A 21,192-nucleotide genomic window follows, 5' to 3' on the forward strand; every position below is an offset into this window, starting at 1 on the left:
AGAGGGAGCCCAAGTAACTTGGAGGATCAGGAAGGATTTCTTAAAGGGAATTACTCTTGAGCTGAGCTTTGTAGCTAGGGGGTTCCAAGAAGTGAATGTTAGAAAGAAGAGAATTCTAGGTCTTATACAAAGGTTCAGAAGTAAGAAATAAGGTGTTGTAGGTAAAGAATGGCAAATAGATTAATTTGGCTAGAAGATGGCATGCATAAAGGAGAATAAATAATATCAAAATCAGTCTAAAAAGATAAGCTGGAACTAGATCATGAAGGGCAACAGAAGATGTTTTTTATCCTAGAAGTGATAGGAAACCATGGAAGCTCTATGTCAGTAATGTAGCAGCCAAAAAAAAAAAAAAAAAAAAAAGCTAACTTCTGAGACTGCATTGAAATGCATACTGTCCAGGATTAGGAAACTGAGAGTCCTGCTCTCCTTTATCTTGATCATACCAGAACTAAAGAATTGTATTCAGATCTAGGCAGTGCCTTTTATAAAAGGAAATAATTATATGGATCTGGACAGGACCCAGAGGAGGGCAACCAAGATGGTCAAGGGCCTTGAGATATCATGTGAGTATTGGCTGAAGGAACTGGGGATGCCCAGCCTGAAGAAAAGAAGACATTAGGCAGTGTGGGGAATGACTAGACGGAACTATTCAAATATCTGATTTGTTGGCCCCAGAAGTTGGTCTTCAGAGCAATATACAAAAAAAGCTTATTAAATCTTGATGTTAGGAAATATTAGAGATATGCTACAATGAAACAAGCTGCTTTGGATAGCAATGGGTTCCCTCTCACTAGAGGTCTTCATGCAGAGGCTAGATGACGACTTTTCAGGAATGCTATATAATGATTTGTTATTCAGATATGGGATGAACTAAAAGACTTTCGAAGGCTTCTAATTCTGTGACTCTGCGAATGAGTTTTGCTTCTGGCTCCAAGTGTTATATCAGGACCACGGACAGTTACAGACCCGGGTTTTCTGCAGGGCATCTAATCAAGATAAAATCACACTGTGTAGACCACCACACTCCCAGGTGAAAATCAGGCCACTACCCTTTCTCTCTCCAGCTATCTATCTGAGTCACTGTCTTAATTTCAGTAGCAAAGCCCACCCCCCTCCCCTCCAAACCTGGGCAATCACAACAAATTATTGTTCCTTGAGTGTGATGCCACATATGATTACCACAAGTCAAAACAATTAGGGGGTCAGGAATCCAAGAAAGAAATAAGGAGCATTTTGTTATCTGAGGTCAGGTTTCCAAGTATGTAAATGACAGGGAACTGGAGGTCAGGAGCAGGTAAGTGGTCAGAAATCCAGGTAAATAAACCACTGCTTAAGAGAAGCTATGGTTACCCTTATGAAGTATGTGATGTCAGTGAGAACCAATCACTTAAAATAGAAGAAAGTAAGTTGGGTGAAGGCATCAGCACTCTAAATAGTTATTTCCATGTGAACCTGATTCTTCTGAGTCAAGATCTGCTTACAAAGGCCTCTTCTATACTTTAATCAGCATGAGTCCTGGTTCTAGGAGATGGGCAGACTGAGCTTTTTTCAGAGTTGAGTCAAAGGATTTTAGAGTTGGAAGGAAGCAGAGATCCAGAGAAAGGAAGGGAAGTGATTTGATTAGAAGAGCTAGGATTGAATCCAGGTCCCCCAACCCTAGTACAGATCAATTATAATTCAATTTATTTCTCTATCCTATATTCATGGGGAGTGCTAGAGCCAGCTCACACCAGCTCGTGAGAGCAAGTTGTTAAATTTTCAGTGTGAGCATTTGCATCTCAGAAATGGGCAAACACTGCAGATCAAGGCTTAATAGTGTTTTGTTAATTACATTAGACTTAAGAAAGTGATGAAGAACATGCCAATAGTACAGATTAAACTTTAAACTACATACTATTTTTTTCTGGACAAGACCATTAAACTAAAAATCAGGTCATCTTAGAAGATTCACTCACTAATTCTGTCATTAATACAAGGGCATAACCTCAGACAGATCATTTTCTGTTTCTAAGCCTCATTGTCCTCAGTTCCTAGAAGAGGAGGGCATTGGATTAGGCTGAGGTTCTTAACCTGGGGTCTGTGAATTTGTTCTTTTAATTTTGGGATAACTATTTTCAATATAATTTGTTTCCTTTCTAACCCTCTGTATTTTATTTTATGTATTTAAAAACAGCATTCTGAGAAGTGTTAGCTTACTTCCACCTAGGGGCCCAAACAAGATTAAGAACCCTTGCATTAAATGGTTTCTAAGGCCCCTTCCAGGACTAATATTCAAGATGATAATGTCACCAGAACTATCCAAAAGCTGAATGAGCTGCCCCAGAGGGGAGAGAATTCCTTGTCACTGGAGGTCTCTAAGCAGAAACTAGGATATTATAGAGAGAATTTCCTGATCTCTGTAGCATTTTCTTTGACTTTTTACCCCACCCTTGAAACTCTCTACCTGCTTAACGCGTATCTCTTAGCTTCCCTGCCTTCCCACAAGTCTAAAAATGTTACCTTCTGCCAGAAGCTTTTCCCGATCCCTGTTTGAACCAGTGTACTTTCCCCCAATTTCTCCCAGCTATAGCTTGCTTATATGTAGTTATTTCTATGTTGTCTTTCCCATTAAACAGTAAACAATTGAGACAAGGGATCTTTATTCGTATGCCCAGTTGCTTAATAAATGTTTAATTGACTAATAGATTTTACTTAAGTCTGATTCCCTTGGGCTTCTTCACACAGCTATACTGAAAGAGGTTGATACATTAATGCCTGCTGAGGCATCATGGTGGCTGAATAACCTAATGTCATTGGGCAATTACAAATGTTCTTAAGATGAAGGCTGATTAGGGCATACAGTGTTGTCATAGTGGAAAGAGCACACAAGATTTTAAGTTTTTATCTAGTCCCAAGTTCAAATCCCATTTTTGGTATTTATTGCCTATGTGATATTGGGAAAGTCATTTAGCAACTCTGAACTTTGATTTCCTTATCTATAAATAAAGGGATTGGACTAGATCAAGAATTCTTAACCTCTGGGATCCATGGACTTTAATATTTAGATAACCATATTTCAATATAACTAGTCTCCTATGTAGTCCAATTTATTTTATTTTATGAATTTAAAAACATTATTCTAAGAGGAGGAACATGGGCTTCCCCAGTCTTCCATGAGACAAAAAAGGTGAAGAGCATCTATCTGCACTAGATGACCTTCTGCTTCTCTTCTCACTTGAAACCCTTAACAGGTTGGTGGAAGAGACATCTTGGACAGCCTTTTAGTTTTTCTTGCAATGTCCTCCTATAAAGGCAAGGCATCAAGCTATTCATTGTCTTTTAGCCCCTGGAATAGGACTCCTAGGATAGAAGTACTAAGTCATAGGATTCCTGTGTTCTAACTCCCACCCTGACGTTACGTTACACTGAGTGACTCAGATAAAGGATTCAGAATCACAAACTTTGATTTGGAAGAGATCTTAGAGGTTACTTTTGCCCAGCACCCTGATTATACAAGTGAAGAAACTTATGCCCAGAGAGAAGTGGTTTGCCCAAGGAATTCAAGTGCAGTCTCTGCCTTATCAACTTGGTTTTCTCTCAATTTTGTGCTCTCCAAATTCAGTGTCACCTAAATTTAGAGCCCTGGGGCAAAGCTCTGGTCACTCTAACCTAGTTGTGTCTCTGGTGCTGAGAAATAGTTGTTTTTTTTTAATCTTACACATGCTATAGAGAAGTAAAAGTTCTTGCAGTCACAGCCTGTCTAAGACTCTTCCAGAGGCAATTTGGAACTATGCCCAAAGGACTTTAAAAGACTGTCTGCCCTTTGATCCAGTCATACCACTATTGGGTTTGTACCACAAAGAAATAATACGGAAAAATATTTGTACAAAAATATTCATAGCCATGCTCTTTGTAGTGGCAAAAAATTGGAAAATGAAGGGGTATCCATTGATTAGGGAATGGTTGAACAAATTATGGTATCTGATGGTGATGGAATACTATTGTGCTGAAAGGAATGATGAATTGGAGGAATTCCATGTGAACTGGAAAGACCTCCAGGAGCTGATGCAGAGTCAAAGGAGCAGAACCAGGAGAACATTGTACATAGAGATTGATATATTATGGCACAATCTAATGTAATAGGCTTTTCTACTAGCCAGCAATGCAATGACTCAGGACAATCCAGAGGAACCTATGAGAAAGAATGTTATTCACATCCAGAGAAAGAACTGTGGGAGCAGAAATGCAGAAGGAAAACATATGATTGATCACATGGTTTGGTGGGGATATGATTGGGGATGTTGACTTTGAATAATCACTCTAATGCAAATATTAATGATATGGAAACAGGTTTTGAACAATGATACATGTAAAAGCTAGGGGAATTACTCATTGACTCTGGGAGAAGGGAGCGAGGAAGGGAAGGAAAGAACATGAATCATGTAACCATGGGAAAATATTCTAAATTAATCAATAAAATTTTTTTTAATTAATAGACTCTTCCAGGAAGGGTTTTCCTTAATCCTTTCTGAGTGGAACAGGAGAAGGAGAAGGAAGTGGTAATTACAGTCTCATTTGTTCCTCTTCCTTTCTACTTCCAAAAGGTGTTATAGCTTTGGGATTGGTCCAAAAGCCTGTCCAAGACTAGTGCAGGGGCTGGCGGCTGTGTCCAGAGGCAGTGCAGAGTTCCTTACGCAAGGAGAAAGACTCCAGCCCAAAGTAAGTTAAAACCTAACATGATCCATATTCTCCCTTACCTCCCTCATCTCTCTTACCCTCTTCTCCTTTCCCTTCCACTCTTTCCTCTCCTCTTAGGCCATACTGTCAGACTAATTGTCCATTGCCATCAGGCAGCCTATCTTCTTAGATGAAGGGTGTGTCAACTCCTTCAAAGAAGCTCAGAGGATAGGGAAGATGTCCCTCTGTGAAGGGAAGAGCCTGGGGCAGCCGTTAGTGGCTCTCATTCCCATTTTACAAATGAAGGCACTGAGAGTCAGTACGTAAGTGAGACTGGCACAGACATCTCAATGATAATAACAACTCCGATTTTCACATTTCCAAGTACTATCACATTTGGTCTCTAATTGAACCTATTAGCTCCCTCCTAAAATCTCCACGAGATCAATAGAACAATGATTATTCTCCCCATTTAAGGAAGAAGTTGCTGAGAACATTCTATGTTCCAAGGTCTCCCTTAGTTCTAACCTATGTTCCTAAAGGTCTTACAGCTCTAATCCAAAAAAATGGTCTTACTAAACATTTACTAAATGCAAAACATGCTGTTAAGTGCTAGAAATACAACCACAAAATAGAAAATGGTCTCTGTCCTTTAGGAAGATATTTTACTCTGATATTTTATGTTCTAAAGCAGGGGTCAGGAACCTGATTCACTGACCAAGTGCTAAGAAAAGTTTTTTACACTGAACTAAGAAACATTTTACATTTTAAAATAAAATCTTCTTGTAATCATTTTTTATTTCCCAGGCCATACAAAAACAGAATGCAGGCCATATTTGCCCTTCAGGCAGTCATTTGCTGCCCCCTAGTTCTTAATCTCCTTTAAGATTTAACATATGTATCCTACCTTTAGACTTCTCCTCTAATTCTCATCTCACAGGTAAGATGGGTTTCCAGAGGATGGCTAACTCCTTCTCTCCTCCAGGTTCCATCAGTAGGTGTCCCTGATAAGCTAGGAAATCCCCAATTCTTCAATTCGTAAGCCCCATCTAATGAACTCCTCAACATTGCCCAACCAGCTAACATCAATTAGCTTTTACAATAAGGAATTTACTAAGAAAGTATTGCTAAAAGAATAGTTATAAAACATCCCCTCCTAGCGGGGGGTGGGTGCATAATTTAGTAGATCCCTGAAACTTGGATATGTATTTAATCATGAAAGTCCTAGGGAGAGAATCTCTTCAGTGGGTCCTTACAAGTACAAAAGACCCAGAATCATCCCTGATGAGCACTCATAGGTAATATCCCCTCTGGGCTCACTATCATAACTCATACTGGCAGGTGGGGTCCCCAAAGGGCAGGTAGCTACTGTTCCTTCAGGACTCTGAGTGAACCTTGAGTTGTACCTCATAAACTTCATCACTCCACGAGCCCCTATCATGTGTGCTCCTCCAATATCAGTCAGTCATTTGACATCTATTAGCCTTGACAAAAGACAATTTGCAAAATTATACAGAAGAGAATGTATAAGGGAATGTAATGTAATATAAATTATGAAATATCCCCCAAACTGAGGATATACTCTCTCTCCTGTGCACTCTCAGTCCCCAGGGAGAATGGTTTCAAACATAAGGCACAAATGTAGTGCATATGTAGGGTTGAAGGTTACTTGGAAGTACCTAGTCCTAGGAAGCTTTTTCCCTTATTGAAAAATGCCCACTAAGTTCACCTCAGACAGTGATCCACAGTGGAGCTGCTTCTTTGGTTAATTGGGCTGTTACTTTATAGAAGATGGATATTGCTGCTACTAACTCTGAAAGTATCTACTTCTGACTCTGGATGGACCTTCTGATGCCAGTCAAAATCTTGTCAATTCTCTCTCCTCATTTATCTAAGATGAGGAAAGAATAAAAAAGAGAGGAACAAAAAGAATAGAGGCACCATCCATTCATAGGTACATGGTATCCACGTGAGAGAATCTAGCTCACTATTGCTCCATCCCCCATCCAGTAGTCTGCCCCTTCCCTCTCGTGAAAAGCAGGCTGAGAAGAGATTGTTTCTTCTTATATCCGGGTAGTTCTGACTTAGTAGTTAAGTAAAAGACTCCATCACAACACAATAGGAACCTCTGTGTCATCTTGACCAACAGGAAACAATTAGAGAATACCCATTCATGAACTAAAATGGGGTTCTGAGCCTCTCTAGCACTGATAATTCAAGCGAGCATATTCCTAGCTTCCATGTACTTGTCTGGAATTCCAATTGAGCATGCCCTAAGATGGGGAGGTTAAAAAGACCACTATACATGCTATTAATTTATGAACAGACACAATCCTGAATAAAGTCCAATGGTAACAGATTAGTGAGTAAAAGCTTTTCAGATATTGCTGATACCCTCAAAGCTAAAGCCTATGTGATATCATGGAAAGAATCCAAGAGACTGATAGAATATCTTAATTCCAGTTCTAATGCTGCTACTAACTGATTTTAAACAAATTATTTCACTTCTCTTGGCTTCAGTTGCCATCTCATTAAAATGAGGGCTTTGTGTTAGGTGCTCTCTAATATCCCTCCAGGCTCTAACATTTTATATTCTAAGGCCCATTTTAGCTCTCATATTCTAAGGTCTCCCCCACCTCTGACATTCTATGTGCTGTACTTTAAGATCCATTCCTGGTCTGACACTTTATGTTCTAGAGTCCCTCCTAGTTCTGACATTCTATATTCTACGGTCTCCCCTAGTTCCAATATCCTATGCATTAAGGCCAATTTCTGCTCTGAAACTCAATGTTCTAAGGTCCCTTCTTACTCTTAACAGTTTCTGTTCTGGCCCTAAGAAGTAAAGAGAAAGGTATATTTACCGTAAAACAAGTCACTCCTAAAGACCCTTACTGTCACTTCCATCATCACACCCCCATACTTTTGTAGATTCTGTTTCCAAAATGGTGCCTTCTTTTTTCCTGGGCATATTTCCTACCCACTTCTATGCCCATGCCTTTCCTTGAATATGAGTTCTGCTCTCTCTACCTCCTACAGATGATCAAGTCCCTGAAGAAGGCCATGGCTCCTGTCCTTAGTGATGTCACTGTGGAGTGGAACTTCCCAGAGACTGCTGAAGTCTTAATCTCACCTCTGAGCTCCAGTTCCCTCTTCCCTGGAGATCGGTTGGTGGGTTATGGCATTGTCTGTAATGCTAATTGCCACCAAAGCAGAACTGTGAGTATCCAGAGGTGCTGATAGGAGCATGTTATACCAATAATTCATCTTTCATCTGCATGCACTACTCCTTCTGCCTTGTTCCTCAGTGCAACTCTGCATTCAACATAAAACTGAGGGTGGAGAAGTCAGATTCATTCAAATCATCAGGAGATACAGAGATGCCCCTGGAAAAAAAGAAACAAGGACTAGGAATTGAGTGAATGCAATTTGAATCTTTGTTCTATGCTATAATCTTGGCGATTCACTTATTCCCTCTGAATCTGGATATCTTGATCTTTTAAGAGACAGAGCTGGATTAGATTATCTTTAGGGTTCTTCTGACCCTGACATACTGTGCTCTTAAGGATTGGAAAACCCCCACTATATCTGACTTCCCTGCATTTCCCCAAATCAACATTTGTCTTCAAATATTTACTCACAGAATTTTAGAGTTAAAGAGATGACCTCAGAGTCCCTCTAGGAAAACCCAACCATGAACAAAAATTCTGCCTTCATCCTACTCAGTGAATATCTATCCTTTGCTTTAAAATCTTTAGTGATGGGAAATTCATTACCTCCTGAGACCATCCATTAAACTTTTGAGTGGATAGAATTGAACTCAATATACCAGATGTAGTCTCACCAAATCAGGCAAGAGTAAGACCTCTGTAAAACCCTCTTTTGCTAAAATCCAGGAAGTATGGGATTCTATGTCCAGCTTTGTTTTTCCTCTTTCACCAATAGTAAACTTTATTGCAAGGTTCCCATTACATCAGTCTCAGCAACCAGTTCCTCCTTTATGGTACAAATCAGGCTTGGATTTGAAGTTCCCTTCCTTGTTCCTCCATCTTTTGAAGGATATTATTTCAGTCAAGAAAGCATTAACTGTTCTACTAGTCCAGACAAGAAACTCCAGAGGCCTAGGTGTCCAGGTTATTGAAGCTCCCCCTCACTGTTGTAACATACTATTTTGGCAAGCTTATCTGTTTCCTAAATTTCTCATCTATTTTTCCCCTAATAATAGTAGTTTTGTTTCTCCCATTGTTGACCATTACCCAATTGCTTTCCACTATGCTCACCTCCTCTGGTTCCTATATTTCCTCATAGGAAAATATCTTCTTAGTATTCAGTGTTCTTCTTTTACATATGTCCTTCCATCCATAATTCACTCAGATGCCACCCCACCAATTTCATACTAATGAAGTCTACTTTTCCTCAATGCATTAGGAGCTCTCATTTCTTATACTTGTTACTCACACTTTATGAGTGTGAAATCATTGGAGGCCATGGACTATATTGTCATCTTTTTCCTTGGATTTTCTCTCTTATAAATTAGTGAATATTTCTACTGCCATTCTTCTTTCTTCCTACTCTGCAGTATCTATTTTGGTTAACATATGCAAGGAATTTTCTTCCTTTCTATCATGTTAAGTTAAAATCTCTTTTTATTATAATTGCAACACTCCAGACAAATATATGTTTATCAAGCTTTTTAAGGTACACTTCATTCCTGGTCAAGAGCCTGTCATTCCTATATTTTATGCTATAGCACAGAAATCCAAATCCCATTCTCAGTCACTATTTTTGTAACCAGTTGTTCACTTCTCAAATCTGCTTTTCTCTTCTAAATCCTGTGCTTTCAATTCTTAGCCATGAGAAAGCCACTATTTATGTCCCTAAAGTGTCCAACTACATGCCCAAGATTTCATAATCTTCAGTAATTCTTTATAGATTTCTTCCATCATTATCTAACACGTGAATCACTGTTGGGGGGTGGGCAGACCATCTAGAAAGATGATCCCACTTCCAAGAGGATATTGAGATACCAAAAAAGAGAGACAGTCTATATCGGCATGGAAACAAATGGGTTTTATTTTAGGAAGATTACTCATGAGGTAGTCTTGAGTGATGACAGGATGGTACAGATCTCTGCACCACTCTTAGGTCTGGCCAGGTATTATATAGAAACAGAACAAAGAAGGCATAGTGCCAGGGATAGCCCAGGGTAGTGTGCAAGTCTTACCATGGGATAGAGTTGCTTTTTCTGTTAAATTAACCATGGTACTTGAGGTCATGATCCCACGCTCTTTCTCTTCATTAGTATTCATTTTGCCTGACTAGTCTTGGAAGGTTCTCCGTCATACATTAAGATGAATGTTCCAGGAAAATATTTGCCTAATCTACCACAGGACCTCTCATGGGAGGAGTCATCAATCTCTACTTATTGTCCTTTCTTCCTCTCCCCTTTCTTGGATCTCCCATCTGATAGTACTTGTAGGTCCATGGCATCATTCCTTGGAGGACAGACAACTTGTTTCTGTATGTTTCAGCATCCTTCTTGAATCTCTCCTTCTGCATAATGTTCCTCTACTCCAAATTCTTGGCACACCTCAAGATTTCCTCTCCACACTCTTCTCCTTCTTTGTTTTTAAACTGAAGTCCTGGTTTTGTTTAGTCTTATTTTGTCTGTTTTTAGGAAGCATTCCATCTCTTCTAGGAAGTAGCCTAGTTTGTACTTTAATCATGGGTAGAGATCATGCATAGTCTTGCAGAAGATCATTGCAAGAAAAGCTGTCACAAGGAGGAGGAGAAGCTAGAGGTATTGTGGAGTAGCAGGAAACATCATTGGTGTAGGGATCAGATGGACCCATGTTCAAATCCATTCTCTGCACCTTACTAGCTTTGTGACTATGGGGCAGCTAGGTAGTGCAGCAGAAAGAGAAAAGGCCTGCACTTAGGAAGACCTGAATTCAAATCCAGTCTCAGACTCTTATTTACTGTATTACTCTTGGTAAGTCACTTAATTTAAAACCTATTTGCTTCAGTTTCCTCCTCTATAAAATGGGGACAATAACAACACCTTACCTCCCAGGGTTGTTGTGAGGATCAAATGAAATAATATTCATAAGGCACTTAACACAATGCCTGGTTCATTTTAGATGCTATATAAATGTTAATTGTTGTTATTGTCAACTAGTAAGTCACTTAACCACTCTGTTCCTTTCACAAAATATTGACAGAGCAATATCTAAGTTTATTGCAGGGATCAAATGATATGATGAATCAATCAACCAATATTAATTAAGTAACCCTACTCTGTCTGTTCCAGGCACAGTGGTATTCTCTGAGGATACTAATATAAAAGATGAAACAATGTGTACTAGCAGTGAATTGACATTCTAATGGAGATTATAACAAGTACATAGAAAATATGTGCATAAATATAGGGTTCACATATATAAACATTCATATACATGTAAATAATACATTTATGTAAACACAAAAAGTAGTTCAATTTAAGGTCCTTTGGGAGTAAGGGCTTTATTTGAAATCAGGAAAGTCTTCATGCAGAGGGTACTGCCTGAGCCTCATTTTAAAGGAAGAATCTATGAAATAGAGGCAAGGAAAGAGAAGTGCATCTCAGGCTTGGGGGACGGCCAGTGCAAAAATATGGAACCTGGAGATAGAATGTCATGAATGAGGAACAAAGAGAAGGTCTGTTTGGCTGAGTCACTGAAAATGAATGGGGAAGTGAAGTTCAATGAAAATGGAAAAGTTTGAGTGCCAGATTCTATTTTAGGGTTTAAAAAATTAAACTGAGAATTGTATATTTTTATTCTAGAGATTTGTTAGAAAGCCTCTGGAGTAAGTTGAGTAGGGAAGGCATATAGTCAGATTTGTACTTATGAAAAATTACTTTGACAGCAATGTATATAATAGACCAGAATAGAGGGTGAATATAGGCAAGAGAGATGATGAGGACCTAAATTAATGTAGTAGCCGGGGAAGTGGGAATATGAATATATAAAACTTTATATCTGTGAGCATTTACATTTTAAAGAGTTTGTACATATGGTAGTCATTACTAGACTTCTTTTCTTACCCCTAGAAGGAAGAATTATAGACAGTGAATGGAAGTTGTAGAGTCAAATTTAGGATTAATATACTTTCTTTTTTATTAAATTTTATTTTAAATTACATGTAGAAGCAATTTTAACAATTTTTTCTGACATTTCATGATTCAGATTCTCTCCCTCCCTCCTGAAGGAGGTAAGTAGTCTGAAGTAGATTGTACCAATACTTATAAGAATATTTATAAGTACTGCAATATATATATATACATACTTATAAGAAATACATTTTGACAGTTTGTTGTGTCAAAGTGGATGCAAATATAAAGGATGAAACAATGTGTACATTAGCAATGAGTTTACATTCTGCCTTGGGAACTCACAGGTTCCTCATTATTGGAACTCTCCAAAGCTGAAGCAGGAAGACAACTTGTTGGAGATCCTAGATTCAGCTCTGGAAAGTGCTTCAGAGATTCAGCCTGCCCAACCATGCTCTCAGTTTTATAGATGAGAAAACTTAGGTCCCAAGAAGTTATGATTTGCCTATAGTCACACAGGTAGCAGAACTACAGGATTCAAGTGCTGGTCCCATCTACAAACCCTGTGTTCTTAATATTATACCACATACAGATGTGATTTAGTGGATTCCTGATTAAATATACAATGGCAAAAAATGGGAAAGTCAATCAGAAATTCAGACCAGTTGAAGAGCCATGGTAGAGGGGGGGAAAAGAGCCTTAGCTAATAAGTGGGGCTCAAATAAAACCTCTGTTGTTGCTTACATGACCTGGAGCAATTCACTTCAACTCTCTGGGTCTCAATTTCCCATGTAAAATTATGGAGTTAGACTAGAGGGCTTCTGAGGTCCTTCCCAGCTCTAAATAACTCTTCTAGCTTCAATGAATCAGAAAAAATGAATTCAACCATCCAATGTTTGCTAAACCTGAGAGAATTTATTGCTTAAAGCAAGAATGCCATTTGACAAGAACTGCTGGGAAAACTGAAAAGCAGTTTGGCAGAAATTTAATTTAGTCCTGCATCTTACATCATGTACCACAATAAACTCAAAATGGATCTGGGACCTAACTATTAAAGATCAGATCATGAGAAAGAAATTAGAAGAGAGCCAGATAAGATACTTTTAAAGCTATGACCAGAGGGAAAATTTATAGTTAAATAAAAGTATGAGTTGGACTGGAAGACTTCTGAAGTTTCTTTAAGCTTCAAGATTCTAGGATTCTAATTCTAAAGTCAAAGACTAAAGACCTCCCCAAGGAGTTATCCACTCTATTATATATATATATATATATATATATATATATATACATATACATACGTATGTATATGTATATATGTATGTATATATAGTTATATGCAAATAAATTTCTGCGTGAGGTTTAAAAGTTGTAACCAGCAAATGGAATCAAGAAAAGCTTCATTGAGGAGATGAAATTTGAGTTGAGCTTTAAAGAATGAATTCAGTAGGAGAGAAGAAAGGCAAAAGTGATAGAAGCAAAGACATAGAGGGAAAGAGTACAAGGTATACCTGGGAGACAAATTGTTGTCCAGGTTTGTCTAGAGTATTGAATGAGTGGGGAAGTGATACTGGTGATGCAGTAATTAAAATTGGCAAANAAGGGAAGGGAAGGGAAGGGAAGGGAAGGGAAGGGAAGGGAAACCAGTATTCTTGACATCATAGCAGCCACAAGCTTCTCTGAAACTCAGTTTTCTCATGTGTGAAATGAGGGGGGATTGGACCTAGATGACTTTCTGAGGCCTCTTAGAGCTTCAGTTTCTCTGATCCTGATATGCTTGCAGACTCTCATCTTATATCCTATAGCTTGGCTCTGGGACAGACTTGCCCCTCCTATTTTTTCCTTCCCTAACCTCCAGGGTATTTAATGCCATCATCCTACCTCCTCTCCAGGGTACCAACAAGCATATGGCCCCAAACGGATTCCTGAACTCAAGTCCTGCTTCAAAACCCCCACCACCAGTGACTCCTCAGTGACAACAGAAAAGCACCTACTTCAGAAAACCCAAGACCAAGATCACATCACCACAGAACCTTGCCTATGGCAGGATGACTCCCAGGTATTGGGGAAACAACTTCTAAAAAAATGCTCATGTAAAAGTAACACTGAGTCTACTAGAGTCAGAGGCTATGGATCCCAATTCCACATCTGATAATTACTACTCTGTGACTATGAACACATAAATCACTTAATCTTGTCCTTAACATCCTCATCTGTAAAATAGGAGAATTGATTAAGATGACTTCTAAGGTCCCTTCCTGCTCTAAATCTATGATCTATGATGATCCTATGGTCTCTGAAGTCCCTTCCATCCCTGAAATTCATATATTTTTGAGATTTTATGAGAGGACCAAACAAAATACAATGAGCTATTCAATGAGAGAGAAAGATGACTTCCAGTTGCAGGAGAGAAAGGTCAGGAATCAAGGAAGACTTTATGTAGGAAGTGGTGCCTGAGCTGGACGTTGAAGAAAGAGAGAGAGAGATAGAAAGGGTTAGTTGGAAATCCATTTCAGAAGACATGATAAAGATCCAGAGGTGAGAAGCAGCAACTAATGGTAACATTCCAATCTGACAGGAACAAAAAGACTAAAAAGAAGGGGTATAGTAGGAAAACCCAAGAGGGCTTCATGTCATCCCCTAGCCTGAGGATATCCTGGGAGAAACTCTCTGTGTACTGTACTCTCTCTTCTTTATCCCTCATTGCTCATCTATTCATCTGTCCTCTTCTACTCTCCTCTCCAAACTCTTTGTCTCTCCCTTCCCCTTCCCCCACTAAGTAATCATCAGGCAGAGTGCTGGACTAAATTCTGGGATGATGTCTCTATGGAAACTTCAGCGTGAAGTCTTATATGCCATACTTTTGTGTCAAGTTTCACACAAAGCTAGGAGGTATAGCCAACAACCTGGAGAACTGAATTAAGTGAGGAACCAAAGAAATATTAACAGGCTAGAATAATGAGCCAAATTGAGGAATTTGACATTTCAAAGGTGTCATATAGTCTTACCCTTTAGATGGAAAAAAATCAACCTTCCAAGTAAAAGATAAAGAAAAGGTTGTTAGGAATTCTTTTAAAAATATCTAGAGGTTTTGGTAGACCACAAGTTCAAAAGGATTCAGCAGTGTGATGTGGAAGCCCCAAAAGCTGATGTCTTGAACTGCAGTAAGGGATGTGTAATATCATAGGAAACGATGAGATAAGAGTCTTGGTGTACTCTGCACTGATAAGACTGTGTTCGGTTCGAAACCTAAAAATTAAAGAGGAGGGCAGCCAGGCTGGGGAAAGTTCTCAATTCCATGTCATATGAGAATTAGTTCTAGAGAATGAGGTTTTTTTTCTCTTCAGGGGAAATGATAGGTATCTTCAAGGTCATGAAGGATTATCATTTGGAAAAGAAATAAGACTTACTCCACTTGGCCCCACAGGGCAGAACTTAGCTCAGTGAGTAGGAGTTACAAGGTGGAAATTTATGCTGGATGTCAGGAAAAATTAGAGTTCTCAGAAAGTCTGCCTTGAGGGATGGTGGGTTTCCACTTCTTGGAGGTCTTCCAGCAGAGTCTGTAAGGACTCTTTGTCAGGAATGTTAATAGTGAGGAGGGGGACTATTCTCTAGTAGGAGGTAGACTCATGACTGCTAAGATCACTTTCGATCTTTAGACTTTGAAACTGTGGCTGACAATATTCCAGTCTATTAGCCCAACACATGTGAAATTAAGTCAATAATCTGTTATCATCCAGAAGAGGTATTCCAATTCATTTTAATATTAATCTCAGTCCAATAGAATGAGGAAGATAAATTTGCTACATAAACAGTGAGCCATTCTATAACAAAGTAGATTGTTTTATGGATTTCCCCTGGTCTGGGGGTATCTGTGTCATTATTTCTTCCAGGGTAGGCAAGAGGTACCTAAGAGTTGAGGAGGAGCCAGGCAGGACATGGGAATGGGGTTGAAAGAGGGATGATGAGGTCTGGGTAAAGGGGTGATGATTCAGGCTAAAGAGCCCCTCCACATCAACTCACATTCTCCTTCTCCTGCCCCTCATCACAGAATACAAGATGTACCAGTCCAGAACTCCAGCTACTCAAGACTATGTGGAGCACTCAGAAGTCCTCAAAACGCCCAGGCTCAGGGTCCTCCCACTGCCAATCCCAAGGCCCAGAGAAAGATCAGGACCAAGGGGACACTGTCCCCTACTTGAAATCCTCCTCCTCTGACAGCCAGAGTCTCGGGGACGATGGTGAGAAGGGTGAGGTGGGAGGGAGGCTGCTAAGGGAAGCTGAGAGAGCCCTGCCTAAACTTGGGGTGAAAGGAGGGAAACTACTAAGCCAGAGGGTCTGAGGTTATCCAAGGCTGGTCAGGTCCCATCTAGGGAGAGTGGATGACTGAATAGGGGTGGTGGGTGTGGTCAACCAGAGAGCATCAGTTAGTGGACACAGATGGAATTAGGCACAAAATCTCACCTCTAACACCCCAACACACATTTTCATCCATATAATGGGTGATCAAGTAATTGTCATTGTAGCTAAAGGAAGAGCCTATTTCCATTGAAGGAGAGAGAGAGAGAAAAAGACTCACAATTGGAGAATTTGGGAGGAAGGGAAGAAACTGAGAGAGAAAGACAGGAACAGGGGAAGGGAAGAAGAGAGAGGAAGAGATAGGGAGATAGAGGAGGATAGAGGGAAAGAAATAGGAGGGGAATGGGGTAAGAGGGAGAGAGAGAGGGAGAGAAAAAATCTCCACAGATAGAGACAGAGGAAACAGAAATTGTGAAAGACACATAAACTAGAGAGAGATTCCCACGGTGTTGGGCTCCCTTCATTGGCAGTCTTCAAATGCTAGACATTCACTTGTTTCATATATTGTAGAAGAGACTTTTTTTCTGATGTGGGTTGGACTGGCCAACTGCTGAGATGTCCCATCAAACTCTGAGCTCCTGTGATTCTATGATTCCCAAGATGTGGAGAAGATACAAGTGGATAAGTGACTGATAAACAACAACTATTGCTGTTTCAAAAGCCTCTGTTTCCTCTGTGCTTGTCTGTTTGGGATCCAGAAAAGCCCTTTAGTGGGATGGTTAGTAACACCATTCACCTGGGTTGTCATCTGTATCCCCATCCATAGGGCCAGCTCACCATCCCTTGAAGCAGGAGGCAGAGCCAGAGCCAGAGACAGAGCTAATGCTCCACTCCAGGGGGCATGCATCATCTCAGGGCATACAGAAGGTGAATCCCAGCTGCTCCCTGGCCCCCCGAGTTATCTGCAAGGCTGTGGTCAAAGGCATGAGGAATAACAAGCCTATGAAGTGGGAGGTTAACTTTGACCTGGGAGTCCTTGCCCAGGAGCTGCAGATTTCAGATATCAAAAAGGAGGGCAAGTGTGATATTGACCTTTGGAAAAGGACCTTCCACCATTTGGCTGCCAAGGCTATCATCAGAGACTTTGAGCAATTGGCTGAGATGGAGTGTGAGACTGAACCTGGTGAGCACACCATCCTTCCCATCCTTTCCCCTTAATTACCTATGTTGCTTTCTTTCCCCACTCCCTTTCTCCATAAAATTCTCCATATTTCCCCCACTCATCTCTTCTCCTTCCCCATTGACCTCTACATCTTCCTCTTGTTTCTCATTCTCTACTATAGTTCCATACTTTCCAGGGCTTCTCTTCTTTATCCTTCATCCCGTACATCTCATTCTAAGTACTTCTCCATGGGTCTTCTATCTCTAATGGTGTCTTCCAAGGTTTCTCTTCCTAGATCATTGCTCCCCACTACCCTGCCCTTCCTGTCTCCTGGCTTTGTCTCCCTATGGTGCTGATACAATGGACAGAGGACTAAAGAATGAGCTCAAATCTCACTTAATATGACTTTTTTTACTTGAATTCCCTAGGACACAATTTCAATCAATCAGTCAATAAAAATTAGGTGTCTACTCTGTGCCAGGCACTATGCCTAGGGGTATGAAAAGTCCTGGTGATACAAAAACAGGCTAAAAAAGTCCCTGCTCTCAAGGAGCTTATAGTCTAATAGGGGAAACTACATGCAAACAAATTTATACAAAGCAAGCTATATAAAAATAAATAGGAAATAATTAAGAGAGGGAAAGGTCCTGGAATTAAGAGGGGCTGGGAAGCCTTTCTATAAAAGGTGGGATTTTAACTGAGACTTAAATAAAACCAAGAAGGTTAATAGTAAGAATGGAGGACAAAGTATCCAAGGCATGGAGGTCAATGAGAAAATGCCCAGAGCCAAGAGATATAGAGGATCTTGTTCATGGAACAGCCAGGAAGCTACTATCACTGGATGAAAGAGTACTGGTGAAGGAGTAGGGTATAAGAAGACTGGAAAGGTAGGAGAGGAATAGATTATGAAGGGTTTTGAGTGACAGAGCATATTGAATTTGAATTTGAACCTGAAAGCAATAGAGAGCCATTGGAATTTATTGAGTTGGGGGTGGGGAGGTGATATGATCAGACATTCACTTTAGGAAAATCACTTTAGTGGTCAAATATAGATGAGGGGTTGGAATGGGGAGAGATGTGACTGACAAATCCACCAGTAGGTCACTGCAGTAGTTCAAGCATAAGGTAATAAGGGTCTACCCTAGAGTGGTGGAAGTATCAGAAAAGAGGAGGACTTTAGGGAGATGTGCCAAAGATAAAATCAACAGGCTTTGGCGACAGATTAGATCTTCCAGGTGAGAGATAGCTTGAGGAATCCAGGATAACTCCTAGGTTGTAAGCCTGAGGAACTGGAAAGATAGTGTAGCCCTCTATAGGAATAGAGAAGGGAGGATAGGAAGAGGGATTGGGAAAAAAATAAGGAATTCTTCTTTGGACATATTAAGTTTAAGATGTTTACTGGACATCTAGTTCCAAATTTCTGAATGGCAGTTGAAAATGTAAGATTGGAGATCAACAGAAAGTTTAGGGCAGAATAGGTAGATCTGAGAATCATCAGCACAGAGGTGTGAATTAAACTCATAGAAGTTGAGGAGATGACCATGTGGAGTAGTATAGAGGGAGGAGAGAAGAGAGCCCAGGATAGAACCCTGAGGCAATCTATATTTAGAGGGAATGATCTGGAGGAGACATCAGCAAAGGAAACAGATAAGAAACAGTCTGATGAGTAGAAAGAGTAGAAGGATAGAGCAGTGTCCTGAAAACCTAGAGAGGAGAGTCTCAAGAAGAGTGGTCAACAGTGTCAAAAGCTACAGTGAAGTCAAGGAGAATAAGAATTGAGACAAGACCATTAATAGGCTTTGGGAACCATTAATAACTTTGGAGAGAGCAATTCTTGATGGAATGATATAGTCAGAAGCTGGATTGGAAGGGATGAAGAAGAGAGAGAGCAGAGAAAGTTGAGAGGTACCTATTATAGAGGGCCTTTTCAAAGAGACATAGAATGAATTTCCTCATCTGTGAGGGGGGCTGGATTAAAGGACTTAATCTTATAATTCCTCTACTTCCCATTCCTCCTTTGCCTCTTTGAGCTCTCTTTCTTTACCAGACTATCATTAGAACTGAGCTGGAGCCTAGTCTCTCTTCTGTTGGATTGTGGGTCAGAATGTGAGTTGGGAACATTTACTCCTTCATTCACTCATTCACTCAACAGAAATTTCCTGAATGAATGCCAGATGAGTCATACCTGGTCCTTGTCTTCATAGGGATCAATATCTATTTGATTCGATCCCACAAACATGCAATATGCACCAACTATGTATCAGTCACTAGGATAGGTGCTAAGGACACACAAAAAAAAAATGAAATGGTCCTTCTCGAGAAGCTTACATTCTATTGGGAAGGAAGAGGGACACAAATAAATAGAAGTCAAATGTGAAATATGTATATGCTATAGTCTAATAAGACTTGCACTGGTTATGAAATAAACCCCAAAGTCATCCCAATTCCAGCACTGAATTGTCCACATGCCATCTTCATGGGTGGTACAGTGGATTAACAATGTGACCCAAGACAAGTCACATAACTTTTGACTCTCTGCCTACCTCCTACCTCTTCATCTGCAAAATGGGGATAATATTAGCATCTACTTCCCAGAGGTGGTTGTAAGGATCAAATAAGTTGATATTTGGAATGCTCTTTGCAAACCTTAAAAGTGCTAGATAAATGCCAGCTAGCTAACTGACTTCATCAGGGTTTATGGCTCCATCATGGCTTACGGCTTGAAAATGTAGCCCTTGATCTAAGTACTCTTTGGTGTGCAAAGGAAGGAGGATGCACTATCTCAGACATCAAGGAGTTTCTTGAATCCCTGAGAAGACAGCCTATAGAATCTTAGGATTGGGTCCCTGCCTTTAGAGGTCTTATGGTCCAACCTACTTATTTTATAGGTGAGAAAACCAAGCCCCAGAGGTAGGATGACTTGCCCAAAGTTATTCAGTAATGAGCATAAGAGGCAGGATTTGAAGCCCAGCGTCCTCTGATGCCAGCACCAATGCATTTTTTCCATCCATGCTAAAGCCCAGCTAAACTGTTAATAGTGCCAGTGGCCTTAGGCAAGTTGCTAAGTTACTTTCTCTCAGAACCTTTGTTCCTTCCTTTCTAAAATGAGGAGTGACAGTTTGACTAAAGGATCTCTAAAGCTCCTTTCAATGCTGATATGTGTAATTTAAGGCTCCTCCCAACTCTAACAGTCTGTGTTCTAAAGGTCCTCCCAGATATGGCATTCTACTTCTAATGACTCTTCCAGAGTTAGTGTTCTCTGTCCTAATTTCTGTGTCCCAAGGTCCCTCCCAGTTCTAAAATTCTGTGAGCCTATAACTGAATCCAGGTGTTCTGGGAGTTCTGAGGAGGGAATAATCACTCTGGAACCAGGTAGTAAAGGAAAGCTTCCAGAAGGGAGCATCCCTTCAGCTGGGTCTTGGAGAGCAGGGAGGATCTGAATAGAACAGAGGAGTGAGTTGGGCACTAGTGGCCTAAGGAAAGGCTCAGAGAGAGGACAAGTAAGGAATTTGTTTTCAAAGCAACCAATCAGTTGTTATGCTATGGATGCTGGAGTTCTGAGGGGGCCCAGAGAGAGGGAGTGAATGAAGATTGGGAAGGTGGAGGGTACAACAGGGAAGGCTTCCAAGAGGGGAACCTGACCAGAGCTTCTTCTGTCCTGCATCCCTCACCCTTAATCCCTGCCAGGTCTTGGCCATCGATACCAGGTGAATGCTGTGCATACCAGCAGGGCCTGCAATGTCATCAGCAAATACACAGCCTTTGTGCCCATAGACCTCAAGACCCGGGGATACCTGCCCAACATGGTGGATTACAACAGCACAGGTAAGGGGACTGGCAAGGTGGGCATAGGGAAAGGGTTAGAGACCCAGAGAAGGAACACAATACAGGAGGAGGGCACTGGAGACTTTGGACTCATCCCAATCCATGACATTATTATACAAAGGGCACTAGATTTCAAATTGAAAGTTGTTCAGTAATTTTCATA

The 21,192-nt window shown here is 40.3% G+C and overlaps 1 protein-coding gene across 1 annotated transcript in view; it reads left to right on the forward strand.

Moving 5' to 3' along the window:
* VWA5B1 (von Willebrand factor A domain containing 5B1) overlaps positions 1 to 21,192 on the forward strand; it is a 74,780-nt gene that overhangs the window by 27,741 nt on the left and 25,847 nt on the right. Inside the window, exons 7-13 of the mRNA XM_044668708.1 lie at positions 4,587 to 4,701; positions 7,696 to 7,875; positions 11,883 to 11,907; positions 13,636 to 13,802; positions 15,795 to 15,984; positions 16,869 to 17,225; positions 20,892 to 21,029. Coding sequence (XP_044524643.1) covers positions 4,587 to 4,701; positions 7,696 to 7,875; positions 11,883 to 11,907; positions 13,636 to 13,802; positions 15,795 to 15,984; positions 16,869 to 17,225; positions 20,892 to 21,029 — 1,172 coding nt within the window. The remainder of the gene's footprint in view (positions 1 to 4,586; positions 4,702 to 7,695; positions 7,876 to 11,882; positions 11,908 to 13,635; positions 13,803 to 15,794; positions 15,985 to 16,868; positions 17,226 to 20,891; positions 21,030 to 21,192) is intronic.

The sequence above is a fragment of the Gracilinanus agilis genome, chromosome 3 (assembly GCF_016433145.1).
Source record: "Gracilinanus agilis isolate LMUSP501 chromosome 3, AgileGrace, whole genome shotgun sequence".
NCBI classification, from domain to species: domain Eukaryota; kingdom Metazoa; phylum Chordata; class Mammalia; order Didelphimorphia; family Didelphidae; genus Gracilinanus; species Gracilinanus agilis.